At 61.9% G+C, this 12,134-nt stretch overlaps 1 protein-coding gene across 17 annotated transcripts in view; it reads right to left on the reverse strand.

The window, feature by feature from the left end:
- The window catches only part of TSNARE1 (t-SNARE domain containing 1), a 156,657-nt gene that overhangs the window by 90,701 nt on the left and 53,822 nt on the right, over window positions 1-12,134 (reverse strand). For all 17 annotated transcript variants that reach the window (XM_040494574.1, XM_040494573.1, XM_040494569.1 and 14 more), the window contains 2 exons: window positions 10,045-10,122; window positions 9,132-9,201 (listed from right to left, as the gene is read on the reverse strand). In XM_040494574.1, coding sequence (XP_040350508.1) covers window positions 9,132-9,201; window positions 10,045-10,122 — 148 coding nt within the window. The remainder of the gene's footprint in view (window positions 1-9,131; window positions 9,202-10,044; window positions 10,123-12,134) is intronic.

A 12,134-nucleotide genomic window follows, 5' to 3' on the forward strand; every position in this document is an offset into this window, starting at 1 on the left:
CTGCCCCCCACCCCCTGGTGCCCACACTGCCCCCCCTACCCCATGGCTCCCACACTCCTTCCCACGCCCCGTGGCGCCCTCCCAGCTCGAGGCCATCCTGCACAAGGTGCTCAGCTGGCCCCTCGTCCCTCTGACCTCCTTGTGTCTCAGCTGGGGGCTCAGACCCTGGACCACCTTCTTCACTCCCTGGGCTCGGCTCTTGTATGTTCTCATGTGGCCTCAGGGCCTGAAGTCACATGTGTGCCGCTGTCCCCCAGTCACACCCACACCTGGGCCTGAACTCGGGCCCAGTCCCTCCAACAGCCCCGGAGGTCCAGCGGACATCTCAACGTCCACGTGCCCAAACCGCCCTACCCCCTTCCAGCCCGCCCTCCGCGGGCCCCCCCACGGCAGCTCGGGGCAGCTCCGTCCCTCCAGAAAAAGCCCTGGGGCCGCTCTTCCCGAAGCCTCTCTCCTCTCATTCTTGAGGGCGGCATGGCCCTCAGACCTGACCCAGACTCGGGCCGCCTTCCGCCGGCCCCCCCACGCCCTCGGTGCCCGCAGCTCCCCCACATCCTCCGGACCCCTGAGCTCCCCGACGTGGCCACGTGTGTTCCTGCGGAAGCGCAGTCCCCACCTGTGTCACACGGTCCCACGCCCCCTGTTCCCAACGTGCCGGACAGACCCCTGCCTCGCTGCCCATGCCCCACTGCCACCTCCTCAGACACCCTGACGGACGGTGCACGCAGCCGCCTGGACAGAGGACGCTGCGGCGGCGGGGGCAGTGAGACAAGTGCCTCCACGAACTGGGAAGGGCAGGCACGCCCCGCCCCCACCGCCCTCTCCTCTTCTGCCCTCCCTGATAACACCAAACTCCTGGCAGGGAAAGGGTCACAAAGTGCCCCCGCTCCCGCCCAGCCGTGCCCGCGGCTCCGCGGAGCCTCTAGCGAGAACACAGAAATAGTGTGAGCAGACGGTCGGCCGCTTCCCGTGCTGGGGGCGGTGAGCTGTCTCCCCCAGGAACGGCGACCGCTCGTGCAGCGAGCGAGGCCTCCCTACCCAACCCGGCCCTTCCCAGGCACCACACCACTCTGCTGAGGCCCCCGGCAAACAGAGGGATGGCAACCAGCACACCCCAGAAGTGACTGGGGCTCCCAGAGGCTGGGGGGTGGCGGCCATCAGTCAGGGCAAGGCAGCCAGGGCCACAGGGACGTCTGGACGTGGCCCACCTCCGTGCTGCTTGTCTTAATAAGGAACCCGATCGAGAGACCCAGCGCGGAGCGGTGTCTGATGCAGGCCACCTGTGCCGCCATGAACAGAGGGAAACCGGGAGGAAATGAAACTCAAGGGACGAGAGCTGCGGACGCGGCGCGAGCAGCCCTGGAAGGGGAAGCGGGGCTCACCTGCCCACAGCAGGGAAGACGGAAAATGAATGTCTTACGGCTGCCCGAGAAGCCAGCCGCCAACCGCAAAGGAGGTAGAAGAGGAGAGACAGGACATACACGATGAAGCTCAGGAGTTAATGAAGTACAGCAGACCAATAACAGAAGCGATCCATAAAATCACAAGGTATTCTTTGAAAGTACCAAAAAACTGCACAGCTCTCAAAACACCGTGTCAACTATGCAAAAATAAAACAAACTGCACAACTCCGTCTAGACAAGTTGAGGGAAAAACTCACAAATTACCAATACCGAGACTAAAAGAGAGAACAGGACTCCAGCTCCAACATGAAAAAGTTTATTAGGAGGTTTTATGAATCTATTATGATAACAGATTTCATAACTAAGACAAGACATGAAAATTTCTCCAAAGGCACGAATCGTCAAAACTGACTCCAGAAAAAAGGGAAAACCTAAGTAGCTCTGTCTCTATCAGAGGACTTAAATATGTTCTTAGAAACATTCCCGCAAACACCCAAGGACAGACGGCCTCTCCACCACATGTTTAAAGCAGAGGTTGTACCAACACCACATGCTCCCCAAACACCGAGGAACTGCTCACCTCTCCTGAGGCAAGCGTTACACCAACACCAGAACCCAAGCAAAGACTCTAGAAGAAAAAACACCTCCCATCACTCACAAACCCAGGAGCAGAAACCCTTAACACCAGAGTCACTGAATCCAACAATACGTAAGAGGAATGATACATCGTGGCCAAGAGGAGTTCATCCGAGGAACATAAGCTTGGCCTACCATTCCAAAAGCAATTAATGAGGGGCACCTGGGGGGCTCAGTCGGTTGAGCGTCCGACTTTGGCTCAAGTCATGATCTCATGGTTCGTGGGTTCCAGCCCCACATCGGGCTCTGTGCTGACAGCTCGGAGCCTGGAGCCTGCCTCGGATTCTGTGCCTCCCTCTCTCCCTTTCTCTCTGTCTCTCTGCCCCCCGCCCACTTGCATGCATGTGCTCTCACTCTCTCTCAAAAATAAAATAAGCATTAAAAAAATTTTAAAGCAATTAATGAAATTCTCATATTCACAGAATAAAATTTTGAAAGGAGAAAACCATCCCAATACATTATACAGAAAAAGCGGTTGTCAAAATTCAACATCGATTCACTATGAAAACTCTAAGAAAACTCAAAAAAAGAATGGAACTTGTTCAATCAGATAAAGAGAATCTAAAAAAGTCCGAGGACACAGGGCGACACACAATCAGGGGCATTTCTGCGTACTTGTAGCCAACAACTGGAAAGTGAAATTTAAACAGTAATAATTTGTGTAACAGTATAAAAAGTATGAAATTGCTAATGATAAATTGGACAAAACACACGCTAACCTACGAGGAACAGCTAAACAGGAGAGTACATAAATGAAAGAAATTCTGACCACACTCACGGGTTGGAAAACTCGATCATAAAGATGTCAATTCTCCCTTCGCTGGTCTACAGATTCAATACAATCTTAATTAAAATTACAGCAGGACTGAAAACTCAGGCACTGACCGGCTACTGTAAAATTTATATTGAAATGCCAAGGACCGGAAGTGTCCAAAACAACTCCAACCGCAGATGAGCAAAGCTGCAGGTGCCCACAGCTGGCACTGGAACGTCCTATAAAGGTTCGGTGATGGAGACAACGTGATGCCGTCGAACAGACCGACGTGTAAATGAGACAGAATAACCCGAAACACAGCCGCACAGACCAAGTCCAGCAAGTTTTGAAAAAGGTGCCCAAGTATTCAACAGGGAAAAGAAAATCCTCCCAACAAACGGTGCTGGAACTGGATAATCATCAAACCAAATAAATTAGCCAGGACCCCTACCCACGCGGCACTCCCAGGGGCTTAACCTCAGGGGTGCACGGGACGGGACACACAGCAGGCAGCCCGCAGGACCCAGGCGCCCCCCCCCCCCTCCGGCCTCAGGGAGCCAGACAAGTCTGTGGAAGAGGCGAGGGAGCTCTCTGGGTCCTTTCCCAAGGGCACTAACCCCACCCACGAGGGCTCCATCCCAGAACCTCCTCGCCTCCCCGAGGCCCCGCCTGCCAACACCGTCCCCCTGGGCTTAGTTCCAATCTAAGGATTTGGAGGGGCACGAGCATCAGGACCACGGCAGGGTGTGTCCACACAATGGAAGATCACTCGGCCGTACGCAGGAGTGGACGGGTCTGTGCCACAACGTGGGGCAATGTGACGCACCCCGCACCTTCTCACGGTCACGGGGACCTTCCCTTCTGCCAAATCCGACAGTCAGTCCCCGTGCACCTTCCCCAGTCCTTCCTGGATACTTTCAAAAACCCCTTCCCCTTCCTGCCCCCTTTCCCCACGAAATCCAAGAGCCCCAGGAGGCCCGGGCAGAAGGGGGCTCCGCCATCCTGGGGCTGTGCCCTCGGGCAGGTTCGGGGAGACCAGGAGGAAACAGCCCATGCTTTATGGGCCCAGCCACGTGCCCAGCATGTGCTCACCAAGCCTGGAAGCCTGGCTATACCCAGCCCGCGGGTAGGGGTGAGCCTCTCCCGCAGCACTGCATAATTCACAGCTGCTTGGTCATCAGGGATGTTCCGGGGTCCTGGCTGCCTTGGGGTGGAGGGGTCTGTCCACAGCCCCTGACCTGCCAGACTGAGGGGGCAGTTCTCCAGGCGCCGCCCAGGGCTCCCTCCACCCACAGTGACAGCCTGCATCCATCACGCCACTGCCTTCTAGAACCTTCCATTGGCTTTCCACTGCTTTGGAAATAAAGCCCAAGCCATCTGCCAGGCCTACAAGGCCCTGTGCCCACCTCACGGACACCTCACTCGGCTGCAGGCCCCTCCTACTGGCTCCTCGAACGTGCCACAACCACTGTGCTCTACAGCGTGTGGCAGCTTGGAAAGAGAGCCTCCCCCTGAGGTGGAGCGGGTCCCTTCTCCTTGGTCCAGGGGGCTCACCTCCACCGTCTCTGCAACAGTGTTTGCGTGGAGCCCTGTGCTGAAGCAGCACCGTGAGGCCGCCGTGCCACAAGAGACCGTGTGCAGACGCCGCGGGTGCCACCCTGGCTGGGCCCATCGTCAGTAAAGAAGCTTCCAGACGCACCAGCCCCAGCTGTGGCGTCGCCTCAGCTCTGAGTGTTCCCGGCAGAGTCCCAGACGTCTGGAGGCAGCACAGGCCTCCTCACTGGCCCTGCCGACCTGTGGTGCACCAGCTCTGTGGCTTTCGGTCCTACTGGCCTCGGTTTCCCCTAGAGACGGGGCCCAACATCACGTCCAAGTCCCCATGGCGTCTCCAGGCCCAAGATGACAGGTGCACACCACGTCCACTTCCCGGGGAACGGTCTTCCACAGCTCTGCTCTCGCTCCGTGGCCCCGAGAAAGCCCTCCCCTCCCCAGCCTCAGTTTCCTCATGTGCTTAAAAAAAAAGACCTGGTCGGTGAGGCTCCGACCCCAGAGGCAGCTGCAAGGAGTCAGGGGCAGGTCTCCGGTCAGCCCAGGTGATCAGGGTCCATCACAGATCAGCGGTAAGAGAACGGGCTGCAGAGGGCGCCCCGGGTGTCGAGCAAACTCCAGCTCGGCATCTGCGCAGCTGTGGAAAGGCTGGAGTCAGAAGCTCGGGTGGTCTGAGTTCTGGGAAGAGGAGGGACAGAGCCTGTCCAGTGCCCCTGCAGCAGCACCGGGCCGTCGGCACGAAGCCCCTCCGAGAGCCCCGGCCCGCGTGGTGCGGACCACCCTGATCCAGGCCCCCCTGGTCCCCTGGGTGCCCATCCTGACACACAAATCCTTGCCGTGGGGAGAAGAGGGAGGGCTGCTCACTTGGGCCAAGAGCCCCACCCCCTCCCTGCACACCCCCCACCCCGGGCCTCGGCCCTGCACCCTGGGCGGCAGCTGGGCAGACGTCTCTCACAGACACCCCCGCTCAGGGTCACCTCGACTTGCACAGGGTGAGGCAACAGCCCCGCAGACCAGAGGCAGCCAGTCAGAAAGCCCCAGGGAGAGGGTTCCCTCTGTCACACACTAGGAACGGAACACTGGGTGGTCACCTCCCTCCTTCAGGGTGCAAGCCCCCCAGGGAGACGGAGGGAGGCCGCCGGGGCTGGGACGCGAACAGAGTCCGGCTGCAGGGATGGGACCGGGCCCTCGGCACCCCATCAGGTGCCCCCGCCAGGCGTGGCCTCCATTATCAAATGTGCACCTGTGTACCTGTGACTCAGGTGGGACGGCCCGGTTACTAAGGGAAGGGGGCCCTGCCGAGACCCCCGTGAGGACGGGTCAGGGCCCCACACCACCCAACCTACCCCCACGCACACCTGCCCCATCCAGCCCGTCTCCAGGCGGAGACCCCACAACACACCCAGTGGATTGGTAAGCGCCCACACACAGGCCTCAGTCCCGAGACGCCACCGTCTCCAGCAAGGGGGAGGGAGGGGCTTGGAGCTCTGGTGACTGCGGCAGGGACCCTGAGCTGTGGGCCCAGCGGCCGCCAGAGCCTCCAGGAGCACTGCCACCCTCCCCACAGCACCCTCTGCTCCCACTGTGCACCCACCCCCTGCACCCGCCCCCTGGATCATCATCAGGCTGCAGCCAGGCCTGACTGGATCTCCGTGGGGCCGGGCCCAGCACCAGGTGCAGACGGCATCATTGCCTCCTCCAACAGGACATCACCCAGAAGGGTCCGGGCCCACCCAGGTTACAGGGCCTGTCACGCAGCCGGGAGGGGACAGGCTGGCCCTCCCCACGCCCCACTGCCGCAGCCCGTCAGCACACGGGTCTAGGGCCAAGCCGGCCCAGGCACCAGGCTCCAGAGGCGGCAGGGTGCTGGGGGGTGCGACGGGGAACGGGGGGAGAGCACCATGGGGCGTTGTGGGGCTGCGCCGAGGGAGGGGTTCTGGAGTAGAAGAGGCAGGCCGTGCTGGAGGGCAGGATGGCCGATGCATCCCTAGGGTCCCCTGCTTCACGGGCTCAGGCCTCTACCCGAACAACGGCCCGGGGCCGTCTGTGGTCACGGGAGCAGGACGCAAGAGGCCAGGTGTTTCTGGTGGAGGAAGCTGAGTCGCAGCCCCTGAGGGAGGTGGCACCAGGCGGGCTCCGGAAGAAGAGATGCCCCCCGTGAAGGTGGAAGGGTGGGAAGCGGGGGCTGGCGTGTCCCCCTGTGCACCCCAGGCAGGGCCCCCCACCTGCGTCTCCTTTCTGCTCCTTGGGTACACTTGTCCTCGCTCGGAGCCCGGCTCACTGCAGCCTCCGGTGCCCCGGCACCCCCTCGCTCCGTCGTAGCGAGGCCGGGGCCCACAGCCCGTTCACAGATGGCGCCGTGAGAATCAGAGGGGAGGGCCTGTCTGGGCGTCGACCACCACGGGACTCGGCCAGTGCGCCCAGCCCCACGCCTGCTCGGAGGAGCCGGGACCAGCAGAGCACCGGAGCCGGGGGCCCTCCTGTCGGCTGCGAACCCAGGCTGACGACAGCTAGGTCATCCAGACGCCGTGCCTGGGGCCCTAGAGACAGGAGCCAGGGCCGCCCCGCTGCGTGGTTTCAAGGCTGAGGGTACCGCGGGCAGACTTCCCGCCAGGGCTCCTGGAATGACCATCCATCTGTCCAACAGCACTCTGGGTGACACCCCCAAGAGACAGACAAACCAGGTCCCGCTGTCACCTAGCTTCACACCACGGGGGAGAGAGAGCTACAACCCGGCCACCCTGGCCGACCTGGGAGCCTACGATGGTGTGCCCAAGGCAGGGTCCCTCACGGTCCCGACAAAGATGGCCAAGTCCACACCTGTCTCGTGCAAGGCGAGAAAATCACGTTCAGCCCTGAGGTTCACAGGTCACTAGCTTTATTCATCTTGAAGGAACGTCCTCTCTCCCAAGACCGGATCCCATCTACTTCCGTCGCACTGAAATGTCTTGCCTTCCACAAAATGATGGCGATAACGGATGCCATAATGGACTTTTTAAAATGTCCTTATCTGGCAAAATAAAAAAGCCAATGAACGTCGATGTGGAGAAAACAGAGCTGGTTGGCCCCCTATGCTGGTCTCCAACGTTCAGAAAACACGAACAGTCCACGATGAATGGGGCCCTGGAAGGTTCCGGGCTTGTAGCCTGGTTGGGAACTGCCCCTCGGGAGGAGGAGCCAGATGGGGGTGGGGGGTGGAGTGGGTATGGTCAGGGGAGGGGGTGCGGGGCAGGCAGGTGCTAAAGGCCAGAGTGGCTGCATCTGAAGATGGAGGCGGACGGGGCAGAGGCCCCCACAGCCCTCAGTCACCGCGGGCAGGCCCAGAGTCCGGCCGGGAAGGCAGGAGCCAGCTCTCCACTTCAGACCCACGTTGGTGACATCGGCCTTCAGCCAGCTGGGCAACACAGCCCAGGAAACGTGTTCGAGGGCCAGGGGCCCTGAAAATGCCATCGCTTGACCCAGGGGACACCACTTCAGGGACCTACCCCGGAACAGGCAAACACAGAGACCAACCCCAGCGCCCTCCCGGGGTCTGGTCATGCGGCTGACCAGCGGGAAGAGCCACAGATACGGCTCCAGGTCTCAGCGCAGTAACTACGCACATTGGACAGTGTCCTCCGCGGCTCCACAGAACGTGTTTTTAGTGTGTGATGAAGGGCACACGCACCCCAGAACCCTAACAGCAAAAGGCGGGACCGGAACATTATTCACTGAAATCCAAATCTGCAAGACGCGTAAGGATCTGGGAAGAGGCTGGCAGGAAATACCAAAATGTTAACAGTGCCTCCTCAGACATCCTGTGTGTCCAAATTTCCTATAATGAGCATATGCTACTTCCACGATCAGAAAACAATACGTTATTTTAAAAAAGAAATAAAAAGAATAATTAAACAAAGAGTTGCACAGAAAATCTGCAAGGGCCCTCAGCTGCCTCAGGCTCTGGACCCCCACGCTTGGCCGGAGTGGTCTCAGGCAGCCCGTAGGGACGGCCGGAGGACAGGCAGGCGGGCGGGCGGGCGGGTGGGGTGGGTGGGTGAATAAACAGACAGAGGGAGCCGTGACCCCTCCAACGGACATCACTGCCAGGAAGAGACGTGAGGTCTTGGCCGCGGCCCACACCCCCCGAGCACGTTTGCTCCGGCATCCACACCGTCGTCTTTCCCAGGCAGGAGGCTCAGGCTCACACGGGACCCTCCCGGGGTCCCCTGGCAAGAAGGTGGCAGGGGGAACACCGGCTTCACTGCAAGTCTCAGGACCCCACCTCGGTGCCCCCCAACCCACGCCACGCCGGGACCACGTGGCGGCCTTGTCACGTCCCGCCAGGCCCAGGGTGGCAGGGCGTAAGCAGAGCTGCCCCCCGCCCCCTGCCAGCCAGGCTACCCCCCTGGAGAGGTCCCCTTCCTTCTTCCCCAGGGACCCAGCCCCCCGGGGAAGCCTTTCCGTCAGGAGAGGAACTCACCCGAGGCCATTGCTTCACCCAATCCAACCCAGGGCCGGCCTCTAGGCAACCCCAACAGGAGCCCCTGGGGGCAGAGTCAAAACCACAAAGCCACTCACCAACCCAGCCCGTGTGTCCACTACGTGCAGGCGGCACGAGTGTGCCCCCCAGAGGGTGACGCCGGGCACGCGCGGCCTCGGGCTCGGGCGGCCAGCGGGGCTGGCCCTCGGGCGTGTGGGGCAGGTGCGGGGTCCGGGCAGCTGCTGCCCCGGGACGTGGACAGGCAGGCGTGCGAGGGGGTGCAGGGCACACCCGGGCACGCCCACGGCCACACACACGATCGCACACTCACAGGCTCTCCCTCAGCTCCTGCGTGTCACTCGGTGTCCCCAGGGACCGGAGGCTCTGCTCCAAGGAGCTCGCTGCCAGGAAAAGGGAAGGACATAAGGAGCAGAAAGACCTCCCCCGGAGACCCCCAGACTCCAGCAGAGGAGGGCCGGGGGCCCGGACATGGACATGGGGGCCAAGGCCAGGGAGACCAGCCAGGTGACTGGGGGCAGCTTCTGCCACGGCCCAGCCCCAGCCCCACAGCACCTCCCAGGCAGGGACCCTCCCCCTGTTCGGGCACAGGCCCCCAGGCCCTGGTGGGCGCAAAGGCTCTTGGGAGCCGCCTCCAGGGCCCTCAGCCTCCAGGGCCCCTGGGTCTGGGGATCTCTTTCTCCTCTCCTGGTCAGCACTCTCCGGCGGGCCTGACAGAACTCAGGGTTCGGGGCAAACATCAGCCCTCACCCACAGAGTGCAGCGAGCCACCCCTGTGTCCCTGTGTCCTCCTGCCTCCGTCCCCCCCCCCCCCCACCGCCCCTGCCACCGTCTGCAGGAGCTAATAAGGATAAGGCCTGGCCCAGCCCCGTGAGGCGTGACTGTCGCTCCTGACCCCAGTACCCTCGACCCGTGAGCCGACCTGCACTGCCCGTCTGAGGGAGGCTCTGAGGCCGCCCTCCCCCCGGGGATGCGTCCAAGTCCAAATCACAGCAGCCGGGCCAGGGAGCACACACGGGCCCGCCCCGCCCTGCCCTGCCCTGAGGCCCCAGGGCTCAGCCCATGCTGTCCTAAGAGAGACGACAGGGTCTAGGCTGCAGGGTGGCCGGGTCAGGGGAGGGCAGTGGGCACGCCACCTCCCCCAGTCGCCTCGACCTCCTGGGGCGTGTTCGGTGGCCCGGGCGGCCAGGTGGGGAGGGGTGAGGCTGGGCCCACCACGGACTCACCGTTGGAGTTGATCCGGAAGACGCTGGCCGATGTCTGCTGGAACAGCTCCTGGAGGTCACCTGGGTCCACCTGGGTGGCTAGAAGACAGGAGAGGGAGCACACAGGTTCACGGAGCAGGGGCTGCAACACCCTCCCAGCTGGGGTGGCCCCACGGTGTCAGAGAGGGAAGAGCAAGCCCGCCCCGGGGCACCCAAAGCCCCTGGAAAAGGAGGAAAGCAGGGGCGGCCCCTCAGAAAAGCCCCACCCGGGTACCAGCTGCCCCCAGCGCCCCTGCACCTGCACATGGGGCGCCCTTGACAGAAACGAGAGCCCAGGCCCACACGAGAGCCTGCACAGCCGAGGTCACTGCAGCTTTATTTATGTCACAAAACAGAAACAACCCAACGGGGGCATCTGGGGGCGGCCGGTTAAGCACCGTTAAGCGTCTGACTCTCGATTTCTGCTCAGGTCACGATCTCACGGTTCACGGGATCCAGTCCCATGTCCGGCTCTGTGCTGACACAGCACGGCCGGCTTGAGATCCCCTCTCCCTTCTCTCGGCCCCTCCCTGGCTCGTGCTCCGGTGACTTTTCTCAAAATAAACACACGTTTTTAACACAAAGAAGGCAGCAACAACCCAACGGCCGGCATCTGACGACGTGGGGTCCGAGCCCACGGCGAGCACCACGCAGCCTCGAGAAGGAGCTGGTGGCGACAGCACAGCGACGGCGTCGCACCGGTGAACGCGGCCGGACACGGGCCTCCCACCGCGCGGCTCCGCGTACGGGAGGAGTTCAGGTCCAGGGACAGAAAGCAGACCCGTGGCTGCCGGGGGCCGGGCCAGGGGACGGGATGGCTGCTGACGGCCGTACGAGTTCTCTTGGAGCGACAGAACGTTCTGGATTACTCGCGGGGATGGTCGCGCACACTGCAGGATACGCCACCAAGCACAGAAACGCCCACGTGAAGGCGGACAACGTGGTGAATTTTATGTTGTGTGAACTTTATGTCGATCTGAAAGACCACGCTGAACATCGTGTGGTTACCACCCACTCCTAGGGGGACAGGAAGGCCCACCCCACCAGGCGAGCTCGAAACTCTCGTGGATGCTACGGAAAAGTCTGCCCCCTTCACGGGACGAGGCCCTGCCCGTGGCCACGGCCTCTTGGGTAGCTACGCACAGAAACACAAACGTGCCCGCACGAAGCTTGTGTAAGACACGGTGGCTTCGTTCTCAGAACCTGGAAAGGCTGCCACCAGCCGGCAACAGAACGCACGGGGCCCCTCACCTGAGGGAGCCTGGGACAGGAAGGACTCCCACGTGTGTCTACACTACCTACTACTACTGGCCCGCAGGGAGGCTGGCGCCTCAGCCTGAATGGGCCAGACCCAGACGGGGATTTGTGCACGATGACAAGGTCAGGGTGCACACTCTGAGCTTAACGCAGAGGCAGACGGGTGGGAGGCTGGTGTGCGTTCTCCTACAGGACAGGCACAGGCAGGGGCGCAGCCTGGCCGCCTGCCTCACCCGCTACATGCTGGGAGGAGAGATCCAGCTCCAAGAATCGTTCCTGTTCTCCAGGTCTGTGTGTAGGTGATCCCAGAGGCCACCTACACTGGGACAAACAGCCACCCTTCTCAGAGCCACCTGCCTCCGGACATCCCTTCAAGCCCTTTCCCTGGCTTGTCACCGTGGCCTGTGCCCTGGGCCAAGTCCTGCCCCCGCCGGTGCCCTGTCTACTCCGGACCCCACGGGGCATGCGTCTTTCCAGATAACACGGGCTTACGGCCTTTGAGACATTCTGTCTCCAAACCAAGGATGACGAGGCTGAGCTCCCAGAGGCGCAGAGAGTGGCCCCAGGAAAGGGCAAAGGGGGGACTGGAACTGCAGCCTTTCCAAAGGTGAGGAGAGCTACATCCCACAGGGCGGGGCGGGGCGGGGCGGGGCGGCCGAGGGTCTCAGCAGGAGACCAGACCTCAGATGCAGCTCTCCAGCCTCCACTCCACTGGTCAGTGCAGAGCCCTCAGGGCGGGCGAGCGGGTGATCGGGCCCATTACTGGCCAGGGTCAGGGTGTGGGGGGCGAGGGTGTGGGGGACAGGGTGTCGGGG

This window comes from Herpailurus yagouaroundi, unplaced genomic scaffold (assembly GCF_014898765.1).
Source record: "Herpailurus yagouaroundi ecotype Mexico unplaced genomic scaffold, PumYag 186, whole genome shotgun sequence".
NCBI classification, from domain to species: Eukaryota; Metazoa; Chordata; class Mammalia; order Carnivora; family Felidae; genus Herpailurus; species Herpailurus yagouaroundi.